At 43.2% G+C, this 22,455-nt stretch overlaps 1 protein-coding gene across 3 annotated transcripts in view; it reads right to left on the bottom strand.

Annotated features, from left to right (window-relative positions):
- Positions 1-22,455, bottom strand: part of sytl5 (synaptotagmin-like 5) — a 190,882-nt gene that overhangs the window by 22,783 nt on the left and 145,644 nt on the right. For 2 of the 3 annotated variants that reach the window (XM_078232554.1, XM_078232555.1), the window contains 4 exons: positions 17,085-17,163; positions 14,688-14,805; positions 12,873-12,976; positions 10,672-10,770 (listed from right to left, as the gene is read on the bottom strand). In XM_078232554.1, coding sequence (XP_078088680.1) covers positions 10,672-10,770; positions 12,873-12,976; positions 14,688-14,805; positions 17,085-17,163 — 400 coding nt within the window. Of the gene's footprint in view, positions 1-5,671; positions 5,738-10,671; positions 10,771-12,872; positions 12,977-14,687; positions 14,806-17,084; positions 17,164-22,455 lie in introns of all 3 variants that reach the window. The other variant, XM_078232553.1, reaches the window with a different exon arrangement.

Genomic DNA, 22,455 nt, shown 5'->3' with positions numbered 1-22,455 from the left:
GTTGGCTGCAGTTAGAATCCTCCTCCTGTGCTCCGTCTTTCCTGGCTGCCTTGATATGTTCCCTGGTAAATTTTCCCTCTTCCCAGTATGCTAGGAGTGTACTTGTCAAGTCAACTCTTAGAATTTGGACACAATTTAGACGCCACTTTGGGTTTCAGGCCTGGTCGCTGGCCTCCCCAGTATCGGCTAACCATTTCTTTCCTCCGTCTGTTTTGAATGGTGCCTTCAACATATAGGTCAAACACGGGATCAGAACATTCCAGGACTTGTATGTGGATGGCGTGTTTGCATCATTCCAACAGGTGGTGGATAAGTTTGCTTTACCTGCAACACACTTTTTCAAATATTTGCAAATTGGAGACTTTGTGCGTCAGGCCAACTCCCTATTTCCGCCACTCCCAGCTCGTGCTTCCATTGACATCTTCTTAGTGCCTTCTATTACTATGCATGGTATCATTTCTGTTCTTCATTCTCAAATTCTGTCCCAACAAAACTTTCTATCAGTGTTTAAATCTTTATGGGAACGAGATCTGGGGGAGGAGTTCTCAGAGGAGCATTGGGACATGGTGCTGCATCAAGTATACTCCTCCTCAATATGTGCCAAGCTGGGTGTGATACAATGTAAACTCCTTCACAGAGCATATCTAACTAGGGTTAGACTCTCCAGAATGTACCCAGGCACAAACCCCATTTGTGAACGGTGCCAGCAAGCTCCTGCCACCCTCTTACATATGTTCTGGGCTTGCCCATCACTGTATAACTACTGGATATCAATATTTGAGACGAATGCGGCAATGCTCGATCGGCACATAACTGCATTCCCCCAGACTGCCCTGTTTGGAGTCGTGCCTTCAAATCCACGACTGCCAAAATTCCAAGCGGATTTTGTAGCTTTCACTACACTCCTGGCAAGACAATTAATCCTGTTTAGGTGGAAATCAGGTGCACCCTGACGCACTCACCGTGAGTGAAGGAGGTGGTAGATACCATTAAGCTGGAGAAGATGAGGTACACACTACATGGGTCCACTGCTAGGTTCTACAAGATCTGGCAACCATTTATAGTGCATGTTGGGACGCTGCAGTTGGAGCCGGGTGAGTAGATACCTGATGGCCCCAGGACCCCGGGTGCTCCCACAGAAACCCTCCCCTCCCCCGATTGGTGGACGCGTCCTAGCCCTTTACCCGAGTACACCCACCCACCCTGCCGAGGTGTGGGGATCAACACGAGAACTTTCTCTTTTCCCCTCTCACTCTCTTTCTTCTCTCTCCTTCGCTGTCTCTCTTTCTTTTCTCCACTCGCTAGTTTATAGCCTGGACTGTTTGGGTGCTCAGTTGGTTCTCCAGCGGTGTTCCTCTGCCTTTTTGTTTTTATATTATTACCGTCATTACCGGTGCAATTAGACGGACTTGGGCGGGGTGGGTGCCGGGGGTACCAGGGGCTTGTCCCCTGGCCACGGGGAGCCCTGTGCCCAGTCGCGTTGGAATGTACACGCGAGCACTGTGGGGATCTGTATCTGTGTTTGTTTGCAATGCAAAATATAAGAAAATTTTCAATAAACATATTTTAAAAAATGAGTCAAATCCAAATGTTTCATTGCACAATGATCGTCTACAAAGTGCATTAGTGACACTGTACTCTTTATGGTGCATTTGCTGGATAAGCCCCTTTGACATTATGTACTTAAACTTAAAAGGCCTAATTGACAAAGTTCCTCATGAAACACTGCTAGTCAGACCTAAACTCTAGGGACGCAAAGAAACTGTTCAATTGGTAGAAACCAACAAACATTTGTTAGTGGTTTTATGCCAGGGTGGTGTGGGAGCAGAATGCGGGGAGACAGGCGGTTGTGGGAGTGGGGACATACTGAGTGGGGTGCTCCAGGGCTTGCCATTGGGACAACTATTTTACTCACATAAATACACTTGATTAAGAAATGCAGTGCAAAGTGATTTAAATTGATGATGATACAAAACTGGAATAGGTCATGGAATTGAAAGAAGCATCTCAGAATAAGTTTGTTGGTAGATAAATTTCAGATCAAATTTAATATAGCAAAGTGCAAGTGCAAAGTACTGCACATAGAATACAAAATAATCAACATATGGATGCTGCTGAAATAATTAAGGATAAAGTAGGAAGGCACCATCTCTTCAGAAAAGAAAGAGATAATGCAGACATTGTAAGTAAGGAGGAGTGTGAAATATTGGATTGGATAGACACAGTGAGTGTGGAAATATTAAGGGCTCAAGCATATTTGTAAATGGATAATGTCTAGACCTGGAAGCAATGCTTCTCAAGTTGCTAAGAGAAGCAAGGGAGCATTGCTCTGATTATCGTTTCCAATCCTCTCTGACTACTGGCAAGCTGCTGGAGGACAGCTAACATTGTTTACAAATGGGGGAAGGAAAAACCCGAGTAATTACAGGCCAGTCTAACCTCAATAGTGAGTAAATTATTAGAAAAAATTCTGAGACACAATGAATCGTCATTTAAAAAGGTGCAAACTAATTAAGGGCAGTCAGCATGAATCTGTTAAGGGAAGGCATGTCTGATTAACTTGATTGATTTTTTTCAGGTGGTAATGGGAAAGGTCAATGAAGCTAGCACATTTAATGTAGTTTACATCGATTTTAGCTTAAGGAACATAGGATCCAAGAGAAAGTGGCAAATTGGATCTTAAATTGGCTCAGTAGCAGGAAACAAAGAATACTTGCGGGATTGGAAGGTTGTTTCCAATGGGAAGGGCAAACAAGGCAGGGAATTACACAATAGAAGGTAAAATACTGAGAAGTGTAAAGGAACTGCGGAATCTTGGAGTGCTTGCCCGTAACTTCTTGAAAGTAGCAATAAAGGTGATTGAGAAGACAAGGGGTAGGGAGGTAATGCTGGAACTGTATAAAACACTTGTAAGGCTACAATTAGAGTTCCGCAAATGGTTCTGGTCTCTTCATTAATGGAAAGATATGACTGCATTAGAGAGGGTGCAGAGGAACTTTAGAAGGATGTTGCCAGGAATGGAGAGTTTTAACAATGTGGAAAGTTAGGTGAGGTTGGGGTTGTTTTCTTTGCAACTGAGAGGGCTGAGGGTATATTTAATTGAAGGGTATAAAATTAGGAGACCCCTAGGTATATGGATAGGAAGGACCTGAGAATTCTTTTCATGGTGGGGGTGAAGGGATCTCGAACTGGGTGGCAGAGGTAGAATCTCTCACTGCTTTAAAAAAAAAAACTTGGGGCCTGATTTTACCATTTTGATTATAAGTGCTGAATCTGGGCGCAAATCAGATCCAACTTGGAAATCTGCTTTCAGGCACCCCCATTAGCACTAAGCCTGAAAAAAAAATCACGAGTCTGAATTGCATTGTGGGCGGGGCTTATCACGCCTGAAACGATCAGAGCTCTGAACTTCGCATGCGCAGTTAGAAAAGAATTTGAAAAAGCGCGCCACTGTCACATCGCTCCCGGGCCACAGAAAATGGAGAAAGTGGCCCGGAAGTGATGGACCCCACAGACATCGCCCCACCCCCACAACATCACTGTCCCCTTATCCACCACCCCCCTGCTACCCAGACCGATCGCAACCCCTGCTCCCTTCCCCCCACCGATCGCCCGCAGAGTGGCAGCAGGCCCCCATCCTCCCCCCCCCCCCCCCACCCAAAGAAATACATCTTACCTGCCTTCCACCCCCCCACAGAGAATGATCTGGTCTCACTCCATCCCACCCGCCAGAGAATTATATGGCCTCACTCCCACCTAACCCCCCCCCCGCCCCCCAGAGAATGATGTGGCCTCACTCCACCCCTCCCCCCAGAGAATGATGTGGCCTCACTCCACCCCTCTCCCCAAAGAATGATCTGGCCTCACTCCCCGCCACCCCCCCACCCAACCCCCAAGAGAATTTTGTGGCCTCACTCCCCTCCTCCCCCCCGCAGAGAATGATCTGCACTCACTCCCTTCCCCAGCAGCGAGACAACGATCGGCCCTCCCTCCTCCCTCCCCACCCCCTCACCAGAGAATGATCCAGCATGCCTCCCTCCACCCCACCTCTGATCTCAGTCAGAGAGCCGTTGGAAGCTCTGAACTCACCTCTTCAGCAGCTGGAGCGCCCGATTCAGACTTTTATTCAGCATGTCCATTTCGGCGCGATTCCAGATTGGCGAACGCAGTGGTAAAGGGGGAAATGCTGATAAAGTTGGGCGGGCAGTTCATTAATTCATAGAAATTCAATTTACTTAAATCGCTGTTGCGCCCATTTCGTGCGCGAATCGGATCGCGGCCATTCCCAGGTCTCGGTAAAGTGACCGTCTGCACGGACGCGGGCGCGGATCACGTTAATAGCCTCACACCCGACTTTATCATGTTTTCGCGATCGGGCCCTTTGTGTGCTATAATCTACAAGACTGCAGGTCAGGAGCAGGGAAGTGGGCTTAAGCTGGATAGCTCTTTCTGGCTGGTACAGACACAGTGGGCCAAATCACTCCCTCCTTCACCATAAATATTCAACTTTTCATGGAGTTATGTCTAGACCTGCAAACTATTCCACAACCACAATGGATGTACTTCCACAACTGTTTGATTAAATATGTGGAAGCTGAGAGGGGGAGGGGGGAGGGGGAGGGGCGGGGGGGAAGCCCCCACTGCTGTAGCGCTCTCATCTAATGCCCATGAGCAAAAATCATTCCTTTGAATGAGTGGACCATGGGACTCAAACTCTAATTTGTGGTTTAGAGGTTAATTCTCAACACTTTCAAAATTTGATTTCTGAACTGAGTCTTAATGTTATTAAAATGTGAATGAGGGCTGAGAGTTATATCCAGTGTAGGATACAGATTTATGCCCTTTTGCCAACAATGCACATTAATGTCAGTTCATAGGCTTACTTGATTGTTAAATCTCCCACTTCATTCACAGTCAACTACCCTAGCATTATGAAAAAGTTCAACATCAGTCTTATGTCAATTTGTTTAACACCCAACTTCTTGGACTTTCTGGGTAATCAAACGGCAACATCTGGAATACAGATGTTTTGCTTCATAAAATCATTAATAGTTTCCACAGGACCTTATTCAATTCAAATGTATTTCTATGTGATTGAAAACTGCTAGAGAGAGAAAAATACACCAGAAGAACGTTCAATTTTTTGTTTAAGGAAAACAAAGGCATATGCCATTTATCTCTGACATTGGGTAGTTAAGGGGATCTACCATTGACTGCAGTCATTTTTTGGAAATAGGGCTCATAACCTTTTTGTGAAATAGTGAAAATGCATAAAATGTCTAAAATGTCCAAAGGAACAATGTGGGATCTGTAAAGGTCTGCAGAATGGTACAGCAATTAACTACTAAAATGATAAGCAGTATCTGAGTTGCTTGACATTTCAGCAATCAGTTGAATAGGAAATAAAGTCTTGCAACCTACGGAGTGCCGGGAGCATGTTAACCTTTTCATTCTGTAAAGGCTGCATTTTATGTATCAGAAAGAGCAGCTTTTATTCTCAGAACATGAATATTGGGGAAAAGATGTATCTAAAAGATTATGTGCTGGGACATTGTTAACAAAATACCTTGTTTGTCACCCAAAATACACTTCATTGTGCTTAAAGATGTATTTGTAAAGATAACAGCAAGAAAAAAAGTGCCTTAATAAATCTGCAAGCAAAGCAACTCACGGTTTCTGCATCATGATCAGGTATATTAAGGAATGTCCACTTCTTGTCAGAGCTTGACTGGCAATGCTTTACAGGACAGGGCAATGATTGAAGAAAAATACAAAGAGATTGCAGATTGCTAGTGAGAATTGCAGTAAACGGAAGCACACCACTGAAGAGCATTTGTACACAGGGAAGATTTCCAACATTAATACATTTAGAAGAGCCATTTGAAACAAAAAGAATTCACACACAAATATCTCAGGTAATTAGAACTTGCACATGAAGGTGAAGAACAAAGATTTTTTTTGTGTAAAGGAAATGATCTTTAAGGAAAGATTGGAATGTGAAACCTATCAGCAGAAGTTTGGTGTTTCATAAGTGTAGTAGCATCACTTAGACTTTCTGGCCACCAATTTGTTACCATTTACGGCATTGGTGTAATTTTACAAAAATACCTTTCTTTCTTTCCACCCTCACCATGGTTCTTAGCTTATACGTGACCTAATTCAGCTGAGAATGGTGACAAATCTCTCCCAGTCAGAAGCCCCAGTGGGATTTTGTGCCAAAAATGGATACACTTATTTTGAGTGGACAGATGACTTGTTTGCCATGTCCATTTCTAATGCGAAATAATTGTTTATAAAGACACCTTGCATAACAATTTATTTGAAAATGCAACAACTGCCCTTCACACACAATTTTAATTTTCTATCTTACTTGTATGATATAATGGCAGCATCTGAACGCGGTTATAACATCTTGCTAAAATGTCAGCCGTATTGCTATGGGTCTGAAGTCACATGTAGGCCAGACCAAGTAAGGATGGCAGATTTCCTTCCCGAAAGGACATTAGTGAACAGGTAGGCTTTTATGACAACCAATGATAATTTCATGGTTACCATTACAATTTAAATAAAATCTTGGGCTAAATTTTATTCTTCCATCTTGAAAAACTTTCAGAAAAATCATTAACATTATCATCAGCTCCATGAAGCCTGTCCTATTAAATAATCAACAATTTACCCTGTGCATAATCAAATGCACTTTCATCACAATATGTCCTTTCAGTTCCTCTTCAACTTTATTCCCATTTTCTTGTTATTACTTACGCTAAGCTACAGTGTACTTACAGCGCCAGAGACCCGGGTTCAATTCCATGTGGAGTTTGCACATTCTCCCCGTGTCTGCGTGAGTTTCCTCCAGGTGCTCTGGTTTCCTCCCACAGTCCAAAGAATTGCAGGTTGGGTGGATTGGCCATGCTAAATTACCCCTTAGTGTCCAAAGATGTGTAGGTTAGGCGGACTGGCCATGGTAAATGTGCAGGGTTACAGGCATAGGGGAGAGCCTGGATTGGATGATCTTTTAGAGAGTTAGTGAAGACTCGATGGGCCGAATGACCTCTTTCTGAACTGTAGGGATTCTATGGCACCGTGTGTTAAATTCATGGAAGAATAAAACACATTGATGACATAATCAATGGAGCTGTCATTTCTTGTCAAAAATATTCACTTTATTACAATGTTGTTTCTCAGGATCTTTAATAAAGTTTTTGAGCAAACTGACTGATGCCTTCACAGTTTGGATGATCATCAGTATATTTGTGGAGTGGGTGCTCTGTTTCTCAGTCTGCTTCTGCCAAAACAGCAGGTTAAGAAACTTATGGTAATTATTTTGCCAATTCTTCTCTTATCCTTATATTACTTCTGATTGAATGTTACTATTTATATATATTTTGCTGCTTTTTAGATTTGCTGTTTGCATGGCTGGTGCAACCACTAGGAATATTAGGCGGTTTCGCCTAGAGTGACAAAATTTGAGAGGGTGAACTATTCTTGAAACTACGCAAGTAAATAAATAGGCTTCAGCAGTGGAAATAAAAGGTCGAGATATACTGATATAAATCCATATAGACTGACATATATAGAGATTTCCATGTACATTTCCATATTTACATTGCAGTCTTTGCCAACATTTTGCATTATGTTCCTCATTCTGTTTATATAACATTCTTACAAATTTGTACATCTACATGATTATTCCAAAACTGTACCTGTAAATAATATCAAAGAACATAATTTAATCTAGCACACTCTATCAGAATGATTATTGGTTGTGCAAATTGCACACACAATCATCTCATAATTATTGCATAGGGGGTTGGTTAGTTCAGTTGGCTGGATAGCTGGCTAGTGATGTGGAGTGGTATCAACAGCACAGGTTCAATTCCCGGACTGGCTGAGGCTATTCATTAAGGCTCCACCTTCTCAATCTTGCCCCTCACCTGAGGTGTGGCGATCCTCAGGTTAAATCACCATCACTCAGCTCTCTCCTCAAATGGGAGAGAAGCCTGTGGTCATCTGGGACCTTGGGGACTTTACTTTTACTTAACTGTTACAGGAACCATGGTATTACATCATGTGAGCCATCTTACTTATTATAATGTGCATTTCTTCTAGTTGTAATCAGTATCAGAATATTCCCCTTTTTCATGTAAAATAAATCTATGATTACAGATACAAAATTTTTATCCATATTAATGTGCAATATTCATTTAAGTTCAAGTTTATTTATTAGTGTCACAATAGGCTTACATTAACACTGCAATGAAGTTACTGTGAACATCGCCGAGTCGCCACACTCCAGCGCCTGTCCGGGTACATTGAGGGAGAATTTAGCATGGCCAATTCACCTAACCCACACATCTTTCAGACTGTGGGAGGAATCTGGGGCACCAGAGGAAACCCATGCAGACATGGGGAGAACATACAGACTCCACACAGTGACCCAAGCCAAGAATCGAACCCAGGTCCCTGGCGCTGTCAGGCAGCACTACCAACAACTGTGCCACCATGCCCCGATTTTAATTGTGGGCTCCCCTGGTGGCTGAAGGTTCACCTAATACTCTTGCACTGGCCCTGGTTGTGTGCCATTTTATCAGATAGTTTCTGCTCAAAACAGCTCAGGAAGCACAGACTTAGAAAACTTTCCGTCTTTCCAGATGCACGAGGCAGAAAAACGTGTGCTAATTTCTGTAGCTTGATTTTCCTGGGGCAAGTTGCTAACCTGAAGTCAGGGGCTTTGGGTTGAGAGGCACCACTACACATCCAAAATAGGAGAGGGGGTGGGCGGGGGGGGGGGGGGGGGTGTGGAGGAGGAATGCTGGGGTTTATGAAATGTATCGTGCGGCCTGCATGCCACTTATCCACCCTCCCTGACCCGTCCCCATTTTACGGGGATTAGTGGAAGCATTGGCTGGCCCACTTATCTTTGGGTTGATTGAGACTCTTAAATTGGCCAATCAATGGTCACTTTTCCACTTAAGTACCTCATCCTGCCCTTGCTGCTATATTACCCACAGCAGGGGAAGGACACGCAAGATGGATAGCCTGGCAGCTATTGCCATGCAGGTTGGTGACGAGTAAGGGGGGGGATGAAACCTCTTCTGGCAGCCCCTGTGACCACTGGAAAATCCCCCACTTACACCAGACGCACCACCCCTAGCCTCTAAAACCAGCCTCCATGTCCCTCACTGGGGCCTGCCAGCCAGGCCCTGCCACTATCCCAGACCTAACTGAAGTCAGGTATAAGTCCCTCTTCTTCAGGTCTTGCCTGTAATGCCAGCAGTGTTCACTGCTCAATTCGGTCAGTGCTGGGACTACAGAATCACCATCTAGTTTAGACTGGCTGGCAACTCTCTAAAGCTGAACATTCGCCCCAGATGGGGTTGAAAATCTTGAGCTTGGGCAATTAGTGCCCCATGGAGCTTTAAATGCAAGACAGCCAAGATCCTGTCGACTCTTTAGTTGGCAAGGCAGGACATCCCACCATTTAAAAAATGCTCTCCATGGAGTGAGATTTGAACCCAAAGCTTCTGACACAGAGGCAAGTATTCTGCGCACTATCACACGAGAGTTCCTCAGGAACCATATCCTCATTTATATTTGCAATCGAGTATAACACTGTTAAGTAAAATTTAGCATTACAACTCACAGAATAAGAAATGTACTGAAGACCTAGACTTATTTAACTCATCAATGCAAAGGGTGCCAGTACTGGGGATTACAAACCTATTTCAGGCATCAATCATCAAGAATCCTAGAACCGTCACAGCACAGTCAGGTTCAAAGTAAATCATCTTCTGCTCTGTCTCCACCTAAGATGGCCCCCACCCCACCCCCTAATGTACCATTGCAACATTTCCCCCATTAATGTAACAACTGCCCAAACATTTTACTGTCTTTATAGCTAGCAGACAGAAAGATAATTTCACTTCATTGAACTCATCCCCAGAGCTGGAAGGACACGTTTTAATCCAGCCTGGTACAACTTTTTCACTTAGATAGGGTCACATTTCAATTTTCTCACAGTTGGGGGAGCCAATGAGCAAATTTAGAAAAGAAATACACACACACTCACATTCACTCACTCAGCCACTCTTATATTCACTCACTCACGCTCACTAAACTGGCTTGGGGAGGGGGGCAGGGGAGATCTGGAGTGAGGCCTGAGGGGAATGCGGGGAGTACCAGAGGAACATGGCCTGCATGGATTAAAGCACTGGGAACCGGGCCAGAGCACCAGGAGCGGGGTGAAAATGGCCAGAGCCATGGGAAACCGTAATGAGTGGAGGCCCCATGTGATCCAGAGTACTTCCATCTTCATATATTTGCAGTTGCCAGTGTTCACAGCTCTCCAAATCACAACCTATTTCTCTCCCATATTTGCTTACCCCAATACAGTCCAACAAAAACAATGTGGAAGAGCTAGAGACCATCATTGGTGAACCCGTCTTCCCACAGTCACTCCGTGGGCCACATAGAAGAGCCATGGGCTGGACAAGCATGGCCCAACCCATTGCTCCATTCCATTTACATCATATTAACACATTAAAACATGAATAATGCTAAAGTTCCAGGAAATATACCTATGCAACAAAATTTAATCAAAGCTTTTGCATAATATTAGAGACATACATGGGTGAGAACTATTTGTGCCAAGTTAGTTTATTCAAAACTTACCATAGATAGCCCACTTCCCAGACTGCTTCTTCCACTGCTTGGGCGATACAAAGATACCAAGTCATCAATATCTTCTTCCTCTTCCTCATCAAGGTAATCCTAAAAAAAACAGTGAATATAGGGGAGTTATTCTAATATTTTAAAAGTTTATTTATTAGTCACAAGTAAGGCTTACGGTAACACTGCAATGAAGTTACTGTGAAATTCACCTAGTCGCCACACTCTGGCGCCTGTTTGGGTCAATGCACCTAACCAGCACATCTTTTAGACTGTGGGAGGAAACCAGAGCATCCACAGAAAACACACGCAGACACGGGCAGAACGTGCAAACTCCACACAGACAGTGACCCAAGTCGGGAATCGAACCCGGGTCCCTGAACAAACAAACAAAGAACAAAGAACAATACAGCACAGGAACAGGCCCTTCGGCCCTCGAAGCCCGCGCCGCTCCCTGGTCCAGGATTGAATCCTGAATCCAGGATCCCCGCCCAATTTTCCAGCCTACCTACATCCTAATATCCTATCCATCGAGCTGTCCCTCACAGCTACGATGCTTTGTTCATCACAACCTATTAACTCACCCCCACTCCCCCATTCCAGACCATGTGATCTCCAGGGAGAGGCGAAAACCCAGAGTGAAAACCCCAGGGCCAATATGGGGAAAAAAAAATCTGGGAAATTCCTCTCCGACCCCCTGTGGCGATCGAAACGAGTCCAGGAGATCACACTGGCCCTGATCAGAAAATGCTTCCCAACCCTATTCATTTCCACTTCTGCTTTACGAACACCATCTGAATTCCCTGCCCCCGAGACAGGTTCCCAACTATCCGCAGTCTCGCTCTGTACTGGCACCAGCAAGATGATCATAGAATGAAGCCTTGAAACGAGAAACAAAGAACAATTAGCCCGCGCCGCTCCCTGGTCCAAACTAGACCACTCTTTTGTATCCCTCCATTCCCACTCCGTTCATATAGCTGTCTAGATAAGTCTTAAACGTTCCCAGTGTGTCCGCCTCCACCACCTTGCCCGGCAACACATTCCAGGCCCCCACGACCCTCTGTGTAAAATATATCCTTCTGATATCTGTGTTAAACCTCCCCCGCTTCACCTTGAACCTATGACCCCTGGCGCTGTGAGGCAGCAGTGCTAACCACTGTGCCACCCACAAGCTGTAGTTCTACAGCTCTAGGCTGTATTTTATGAAAAAGGTTGCATGGATTTTAAGATTTAACATTTTGCTGTATGCCACAAACACAGGAATAGAAAGGACCAGACCTATTTTGCTTATCCCAGTGTTAAAAAATCAAACCACTACCTAATCTCCCATATCCCATTAATATAAAAAGGTTCAGTGCAGTATTTTGGGTACACCATATGTAAGTAGTATGTTGATTCTGATTCTGCTTTAGACAGAGATTGGAGCCGCCACAGCTAGAACTGTGCAGGACAGGATAACCAAGGACACAACTGGAAGCCATTTTGGCATTTCTTTGTTAACTATCAACTCAAATATCGAATAATTAATGGACGCATGTTTTGGAAGGGACGGTGTTCTTTGAAAAAATATTTATTCATGATGCTTTATCATCCTCTATATTCAGTTTAAAGTTCGAAAAATCCTTCCGGTCTTTTATTTTATTCCAGATGCTGAGATACTAGGCTGCAGCCCCTAAACTGCCACAGTACATATTTAACACAAAATCTGAAATTTGAATTCCATAAAAACCTGAAATTAAAAGTTTTCATGATGACCATGAAAGCATTGTTGATTGTCGTAAAAACCCATCTGATTCACTAATGTCCCTTCGGGAAGGAAATCTGCCATCCTTACCTGGTCTGGCCTACATGTGACTCCAGGTTCACACTAGTGTGGTTGACTCTTAACTGCCCCTTCAAAGGCAATAAATGCTGGCCTAGCCGGCAACCCATTAACAGATTTTAAAAATGCAAATACAAAATAATTAATGATATTACATGTTAACTGAGTTCATCCAGCACATGGATGTTTGTGCTGTATTGGAGTGGAAGCTTATTATTTCTTGGGGAACTCTGCTGAAATGCTGGAATGGTTTGAATTGTCTGAGCTTTTAACCTAATATTAGCTTTAATTTGGATTCCATGTTTGTGAGAAACATGTCACTTTGCATTTATGAATATTAAAAACAACTGTAACTTATGAATAAATGATGTGTTCAACTAACCGTGGCTTCATTGAGATCCCCTACAGATTTACTCCTGAGACTAATGGAATCTTCATTCCCTGATATGCAGGATCCACTCAGGTCCAACTCAGATCTACTACGATCTGTACCAAAAAAATAGTAATATTATGTAGCAAGACAATAGGTTATAGGTCACCTTATACAAATAAAATTTATTGACAGTCTAGATCATCATTGTCTTAACTGGCTAGAGTATGCTTTAAAGCAGAGTATGAAATCGCCATGAAATCAGGAATGGGGGTGAGCAGGTCAGACTTCAGGAGGGGGTTGCGTCAAGAGGTGGTGGGGGGGGGGTTGTGTTGGCTTGGTGGAGGGAGGCTGTTCCAGCAGGGTTGTGTCAGGAGGTTGCTTCGGGTTAAGTCGGAGGGTCTTGCTGAGAGTTGGGTCCGCAGGGTGGGGAGTCCCGTGTGGGTGGGGGTAACAAAAAGGGGATAGGGAGTACCACAGGGAGTGGTTAGTCAAGATGGGGAGGTGGCAGTGGAGTTCCCTGGGGAGTGGTTAGTCGGGATGGGGGGCGTGGTAGTGGAGTCCCTGTGCAGAGATCAGTTTGGGTGTTTAAAATAATTACACAGAAGTTGTAAGAGTTTTATTGTTTCTAACCTTTTCAGATTTAAATCACTTTTTTAATGGTGCCCAGATCAATTTCCCAGGCAAATTGCCAGACAAACACTTGCGATGGGTATTCCTCAGCGCATCTTTGGGATACCCCCAAATCTGATGCTAATAAATAAAGAGGTTATGGCCCATAATTGTGGGATATAGCTGAATACGGATCTGCTAAGTGGACATGTTCTGAACAGGGTGAATTAATATGCAAGTGTGTCAGTCTGTCACGGACAGAAAGCTTTTAACAGCATTTTATTAGAGCCAAGTAGATGACTTGAGAGAATAGACTTCTCCAGTAAGGAGAATTGTTTTTTTGTGGAATATATGATCCGCCACCATCCTACCAAACCAAGGTCACATTTCTTTCAATTACTTTACCCACATCTCCTGTTTTACCCACATCTCCTGAGAAATTTGAGGTCATTTTCTGAATTTGCAATGACCAGAGGAACTTTAACCACTGGTAAATTGGAAAATTGGGGTGCACAGTTCACAATTTTCCATGCATGAATGGATGTGTGTTTCCATGCATTCTCTGCCAGTAACATAATCTAGGAAGTCAGCCCCTCCATGTCACCTAGGTCCTAGTTCTGCTGAGGATGGAGGGTACAGTTTAGTTTAGGTGCTTATGGTTAGAGTTTGGGTACTTTTTTATTTAATTGATCGTGGGATTTGGGATCGCAGGCTAGGCCAGGATTACTATTTATGATCACAATATTTTCCATGTCGGGGTGAACCAGTGGAACATTGTTTTAGATCATCCTCATTGGAGCGGTGTGTTAAGAGCTGAATCAGCTCTCCATTTATTTGCCCTTCCATTAGCAGTAGTGTGATTTTCCTAGGGTGAAATGGGAATATTTACTTACACAAACCTGTCCTATTTGAACATCTATTAGAATATGGTTGGTGTGCATGGGGAACACTGAAACAACAGACGTAATCAGCCCGGTGGCTATCAGTTCCATGAGACTATCAAACATGTGCATTAGTGCAGTTTGTCTTTTCCTCTCTTGCGTTTTTCCTGCTGAAGGTGAGACATTTTACTCCAATGAAATAACCCACTCGTCCCATTTTAAAACTCAGCCCAGGATTGATAAATTAATTGAACATCTTGGGAATTGAACCTATAGCTTCAACATTGCAGTAGTGAGTTGAAAACCATGCCAATTTTAAGAAACATGCACAAACCTGATGAAATGGAATATTTGGAAATTGCTATTATAGGCATATTGTGCTTTCCTTTGGCCAGATCCTCAGGCATACTGTTACTCACTGGTAGAGTGTCAACACTTCCAGAAGATTCTGCCTACCAACCGAAATAACATGTCAAACAATGCAAAAAAGTTCTGTTGAAAGATGCTTGCTGCATCTTTCAATATTTTTATAATTTCCTTTTATAAAACAACATGGTATTCTTGAAGAATCATAAATGTCACTTGCTGATCTCAAAAGATATTTTCAATGCGCCAAACACCGTCTCAGAACGGATGAAGGCTCAGCTCCCATGGGAATTCCCAGTACCAAGCTCTGCATTGGCTTCCAGTATTCAGAAAAAGTTTTAATAATTAAATCAAAGTTTTTATTACAAAAGGTATTTACAAAAAAACCCCAGCACATACAAGTTTTTATCTCTGTTGTTCTTTTCTGGCATTCAAAATTCAGAGTTCAGTTCGAGACTTGTAGGGTGGGAATTATCCAATCCTGCCAGTGGCGGACCTGGAAATTCCTGCCCAAAGCCAACCAACATTTGGCTGCTCTCCAAATTTTCCGGTCCCGCCAAGAGCAGGGAAAAATTCTGGCTGTAGTTAAACAATATCAACATCATTCTGACTTATACCATGAAATAATGGATGTTGACTGTAAACAGACTTGGGCTTGGCTGTGATCACTTTCACAGTTTCATAGTTTTTAGACATGACCAAGGCTCACAAAAAGGTGACTTGCATTTATATGATGTCTTTCATATCTTGGGACATCCAAAAGTGCTTTATCCAAAATCCAAATGGAAGTTCTTTTTAATTTTTAGTCACTGTTGTAGGAAACATGACAGTGAATTTCCACACAAGGACCGGGATTTTACGGACACCTCACGGTATGTTTTCCAGCAACGGAGGCAACTTGCCAGTGGGATTTTCTGGTCCTGCCGAGGTGTATTGCATTTGCCCAACCTGCTGATGGGGAACCTGCCTCAGGGGGTTGCCTTTAGTAGGACCGATCCTACCAGCAGAAAGGGTCAAAATCCCACCCAAGATCTCACAGAGAATAATGTAATAAGGACCAGATAATCTAGTATAGTGGTGTCAATTGAGATATAAATTTTGGTCAGGATCCTGGGGAGATTATCCCAACTTGTCTTCAAAATAGTGCCAGGATATCTAAAAGTCCACCTCGTGCTAAAGGTAGCATCTCAAAAGTGCAGCAGTCTGTTTCAACGTTAAGCTAAAAATTCAGCCTAGTGTTTCCAGGGCTAGAAAAATGTAGCCATGGGGAGAGATTGGATAGGTTGAGGTTATTTTCCTTGGAACAACGAAGGCTGAGGGGTGACTTGATAGAGGTGTACAAAGTTATGAGGGGAAGAGATAAAGTGGACAGGATAAAATTGTTTCATTTGTTGGAAAATTCTAGAACCAGGGGACATAGATTCAAGATAAGTGGTAGCAGGTGGAGAGGGAACATGAGGAAGAACTTTTTTTTTATGCAAAGGGTGGTGGGTGTCTGGAAGTCTCTGTTCAAATTGGTGGTGGAGGCAGAGATGGCTCTATGTTGCAGTGAGTCTTGAGTAGGACGTGTACCCACATGCTCTTGACTCAAAGGTGAAAACGCTATTGTTGATACTGTCCACTGCGTGAGGTAGCAGAAGGGCCTCTTGGCCATTGTGCCATTACCAGGCAGGGCGTTGCAGATCCAGCAGAAAAGAGAAAAGAAAACTAATCAATTTGGTCAATGTCATTGAAAACATTATTCACACATTGTGGAATAAATATTTTCATTTTTATTCTTTTGGAATTCACATGGCCAAAGAAAGATAAAGAATGATGTTGGAACAAGGAACGGTAATTCGATTTGCCCTTTTCGTTTCACGTCCTATTTTAGGACTTGACCTGAATGTCTTTTGTTTTCTACATATCCATATAATTATATTCCCAATGAAGTCAGCAATTAAATCAGTTTTAAATTCTCTGAATTGATCAGTCGTTACTTCACTAGGTGGCACACTGTTCCGTGTTAACAAGTCTAAGCAGAAAGGAGCCATTTCCCAAAGAGGAAGGAAGCTTTTTGTTCCAGTATGTTTTCCTGAAATGCAGGGTACCCATAAACTATCCGATTGGACCAGCAAGAATGAGGTTGAGACAACATTGCATTCACCGCCCATCTGCTGAATGTATAATTTAACTCTTAGATTCCAATCACAGCATTGGATTTTACACCTGGCCTTGCGCAAGGACAAAATATAACATCCACAAATGTGAAGTAGAGTTTGTGAAAATTCTAATGAGGAACTATTCTGATGTCCAATTTAGTTAATTTAACTTCAGATTACATTCTCAAGGTTTGTCAGATTTTGAGCAAAGATGTGCAACTTACTTGTTTGTCACAATCTGACACAGTGCTCCTCCGTTTGCTGGTCACTGATGAGATCTGTAGCACCGGGGTTGATGTTCTGCTGCGGTTAACAAACAGTAATGAGGACCTGCGATTACCAACAATTGCGCTGTGTTTCACTGTAAATGAATTCCTCCTGCTGTACCTCGTCAAAAACACACTAAATCCAGGCTTTTCAATGCTTTACTTTTGTGGGTGGATTTACGTGAACAGAGTGCATATTTTCTACCCCTTAAGTTCTTAGTGAGCACACATGGGATTTTCCCACATGTCCCATTGGGCAGTGAGGCCTGCACCAGCAGCAATAGTTAAAGAAAAGTAGCCGTCACCTACCCTGTTTAAACAATTAAAATGCAACTGCATTTCAAGGATTTTTGTGCAGCAGACACTGAAATCCTGCCTAATCCTTAGCTAAAAGGATGAACCAGTGGATGTTGTGTATCGGAACTTTCAAAAGGCTTTTGACAAAGGTCCCGCACAAGAGATTGGTGAGTAAAATTAAAGCTCATGGTACTGGGGGTAATGTATTGACGTGGATAGAGAACTGCTTGGCAGACAGGAAGCACAGAGTGGCAGGCAGTGACTAGTGAGGTACCGCAGGGTTCAGTGCTGGGACCTCAGCTATTCACAATATACATTAATGATTTGGACGAAGGAATTGAATGCAATATCTCCAAATTTGCGGACCACACTAAGCTGGGTGGCAGTGTGTGCTGTGAGGAGGATGCTAAGAGGCTGCCAGGTGACTTGGACAGGCTGGCTGAATGGGCAAATACTTGGCAAATGCAATATAATGTGGATAAATGTGAGGTTATCCACTTTGGTGGCAAAAACAGGAAGGAAGATTATTATCTGAATGGCAGCAGTTTTGGAAAAGGGGAAGTGAAATGTGACCTGGGTGTCCTGGTGGAACACTTGCTGAAGATTGGCATGCAAGTACAGCAGCCGGTGAGGAATACTAATGGCATGCTGGCCTTCATAGCAAGGGGATTTGAATATCGGATTAAAATGTGTTGCTGCAGTTATACAGCGCCTTGGTGAGGCCACGCCTTGAATATTCTGTGCAGTTTTGGTCTCATAGTCTGAGGATGGACATTCTTGCTATTGTGGGAATCCAGCGAAGGTTCACCCAGACTGATTCCTGAAGTGTCAGGACTGACATATGAAGAGAGACTGGATCGACTGGGCTTGTACTCACTGGAATTTAGAACAATGCGAGGGGATCTCACAGAAACATATAAAGTCTTGATGGGATTGAATAGACTATATGTGGGAAGAATGTTCCTAATGTTGGGGAGGTCCAGAACTAGGGGTCACAGTCTAAGAATAAGGGGTAAGCCATTCAGAACTGAGATGAGGAAGAACTTCTTTACTCAGTTGTGAACCTGTGGAATTCTCTACTACAGAAAGCTGTTGGGGCCAGTTCGTTAAATATGTTCAAGAGGGAGTTGGACGTGGCCCTTGTGGCTAAAGGGATCAAGGGGTATGGAGAGAAAGTGGGAGGGGGATAATGAAAGTGCATGATCAGCCATGATCATATTGAATGGTGGTGCAGGGTCGAAGGGCCGAATGGCCTATTCCTGCACTTATTCTCTATGTAAAACTGAAACTGGAGCTCAAATTACCGTGTTAAATAACCAAATGGCAGCAATTTATGTTTATTACAATATCTACCATTTAAGTGTGGACGATAGCAGCCAATCTGTCAATCTAGTTCATCCTTCCATAAAAACTCAACATCCACTCATTAGAATTCAACACATTCTTTAAGAAAGCTAGAGCTAGTGTCTATCCGGAAAATCATTCCTAGTATTAATCATTCTGTGTGAAGGAGTGTTGCTGCCTTTTACTAATTTTCTCACTTGCCCTGCAGTGGTGGTTTGACTTAGTATTCAGGGTTAACATTTTCTATTCCACTGTAGTATCTTATTTATTTCTATAAAGTATCTCATTACAGTTTTGTTATAGTTTTGCAAACCTTTTCTTATAACTCCATTCTCTGTCACTACATCCCAGTCATTTCACATGAGTTATTGGCAAAACAGCGGAGATGTTAGAATTCAGTCTTTTTGTTCTTCACTGTGCCACTTGCATGGTTTGGATGTTTTCCTGGTGCTTTGGTGACTAAAACTAAATGCAATACCTCAAGAGACAACCTGACAAGAGCATGACACTGTTTAAGTAGCCCAGACTCAGACTATGTAGGTTGATTCACTGGGCTGGCACTTGCAGCAAGTCAGAGAAACAATGCTACAATACAGTCTCAGTGCTGTGATCTATCTCTAACATGTATCCCCACCTAGGGAGCCAATGTGCTCGAGTCCAGGACTACTCAGCTTTCCCTCGCTCCACTGATTCAGCATAAGGGACTTAATCATTTAAGACTGAGATGAGGAGAAATGTCTTTGTAGGAACATAGGAAATGGGAGCAGGAGTAGGCCATTCAGCTCCTTGAACCTGCCCCACTATTCAACTAGATTGATTTTCTACCTCAATGCCATATTCTTGCATTGTACCCATATCCCCTCATGTCTTTAATATCTAGAAGTCTATTGATCTCTGTACTTGAATATATTCAATGACTGAGCTTCCACAGCTCTCTGGGGTAGAGATTTCAAAGATTCACCACCCTCTGAGTGAAGAAATACCACTCATCTCAGTACTAAATGGCCTACCTTTTATTCACTTAAATCGCTGTGACTCTTTGGAATTCCCTTCCCCAGTGGGTTGTAGAAGGACCAAAGTTTGAGATGGAGAGTCTGGCCTCTCAAGGAATCAAGAGAATGTGGGGAGCAGATAGAAAAGTGGAACTGGGGCCGAAGATCAGCCATGGTTGTACTGAAAGGGTTCTTCCATTGTGAAATATCAGCCCCAACTATCCGTGGTGAATTTAATGGGTATTTACTGTGCAAATCCAATAATTTACTCAAATTTATGGAGATTTTGGAATTAAGGTAATTTGTGTAGGCAAGAAAAATAGAAGCTATTCCTGGAGCATTTCAGTGAATATAACAACTTTCAGCCCATTTCATCTCCAATTTTTAGCTAAAATATCTTTGTCTTCATTAGTCACTTCACGAGTAATTAATTTGTTGTAAACTATTTTGAAATGTCCCGAGCAGATGGAATTTAAATGCAAACTGTTTTTCTTGTTGTCAGCTTGTGTAGCAATCTCTCCATTTGAATTATAATCGCATTCCAATCTGTACCTTTAAGACTTGATTAGCTGTAAAGAATCGCATTCCAATCATTATTCTGTAAATTGAGTTTGTGTCTCTGTATGCCTTGTTTGTGAGCAGATCTCCCACTCCACCTGACGAAGGAGCAGCGCTCCGAAAGCTAGTGGCATTTGCTACCAAATAAACCTGTTGGACTTTAACCTGGTGTTGTTAGACTTCTTACTGTATTTACCCCAGTCCAATGCCGGCATCTCCACATCATGATTGCCACATACAACATCATTTCTCAGGCAACCATTAACTTTGTTCCTGATGATCAATTCGATTATTTTTCCAGTTGTTAATGTAAAATGAATGGGCTTTAGTCATCTGGGTTTGTTTTATCATATTTCTTGAAAATAGGTATCATATTGGCATCTCTCCAATTCAATGGGATCCTGCATGCCCCCCTTTCAGGTCACCAATGCCCCACCCCTTGGCAGTGCCAACCATGAATTAATATGTTAATCTAATTCACGCCCAGTGAGGGCATCAAGATGGGGCTCTTATAATCTTTGCCGTGACGGATAAAGGCAAGTGTCCCGTATGCCTTCTTAGCTATCCTATTAACCTGTCCTGCTGCCTTCAGAGGTCTGTGGACAAGCAACCCCAGATCGCTCTGTTCCTCTGAGCTTTCTAGTGTCCTGCCATTCATTGAGTACTCCCTTGTCCTGTTACTCCTTCCAAAGTGTATTACCACACACTTTTCAGGATTAAATTCGATCTGCCACTTATCTGCCCATCTGACCAACCAGTCTATATCTTCCCGCAACCTAAGATCTTCTTCCTCACTATTAACTACCCTGTCAATCTTCGTTTACACCCCCGTTTGTTAGTCTGTTTGCCTGTAAACTATCAGCGGCATCTTATGAGAATCTTGCAGCGTATCAGTTCTGGTGAGAGATCCAAGAGGTTGCTCTCCCCTTTGAGGGGGAGAACTGACAGGTGGTGAGTTAACCTGAGGATTGTCACTACTCAGGCAAAGGGCAAGGCTGTGAAAGTGGGCCCTTCATGAATAACCTCAGTCGGTACAGGAATTGAACCTGTGCTGTTAGCATGCTCCACATCACTAATCAGTTGTCCAGCCAACTGATCCCAACTGGCGGAAGTATGGATGCTACTGAGTGCCCTGTGTCCTCTGCACTTGTTACATCATCGCACCAGCCGCCCCCCCCTCTTTCCCGCCCATCAGCCCCTCTGACCCTCAGCTAATCCTCAGAGGGTCGGTAAAATCAAGCTCTTTTTGTGTCCTCCTCACAATTGCTTTCCCCCCTATATTTGGATCAAATTTGGCTATAATTCACTCTGTCTCTGTACCAAAATCATCAATATAATTTTTAAATAGTTGAAATCCTAGTACTGATTCCTGTGACAACCCCACTAGTTAGTTTGCCAACCTGAAAATGACTGATTTATCCCACCACTGTTTCCTGTTACTGAGCCACCCATGCGAATATATTACCCCCATGAGTTATGTAGTTACTTTTTAATGTGACATCTTATTGAATGCCTTGTGAAAATCCAAAAACTCTACATCTACTGATTCCCTTTTATCTACTCTGCTTTTTACATCCTCAAAGAAATCCAATAAATTTGTCAAACACTATTTCTCTTTCATGAAAGCACATTGACTCTGCATGATCATAGAAATCATAGAAACCCTACATTCGGCCCATCGAGTCTGCACCAACCACAAACCCACCCAGGCCCTACCCCCATATCCCTACATATTTACCCACTAATCCCTCTAACCTATGCATCTCAGGACACTAAGGGCAATTTTTAACATGGCCAATCAACCTAACCCGCACATCTTTGGACTGTGGGAGGAAACCAGAGCACCCGGAGGAAACCCACGCAGACACGAGGAGAATGTGCAAACTCCACACAGACAGTGACCCAAGCCGGGAATCGAACCCAGGTCCCTGGAGCTGTGAAGCAGCAGTGCTAACCACTGTGCTACCGTGCCGCCCATTGACTCTGCATAATGGTATTCTGATTTTTAAAATATCCTGCCACTTGCCACTACCTCTTTAATAACAGTTTCTCACATTTTCCCAACGACAGCTGTTGGGCTAACCAGCCAATAGTTTCCTGCTTTCCGTCTCTTTTCTTGAACAAATATGTTACGCTTG

The sequence above is a fragment of the Mustelus asterias genome, chromosome 17 (assembly GCF_964213995.1).
Source record: "Mustelus asterias chromosome 17, sMusAst1.hap1.1, whole genome shotgun sequence".
NCBI classification, from domain to species: domain Eukaryota; kingdom Metazoa; phylum Chordata; class Chondrichthyes; order Carcharhiniformes; family Triakidae; genus Mustelus; species Mustelus asterias.
This window is presented reverse-complemented; position numbering and strand designations above follow the sequence as displayed.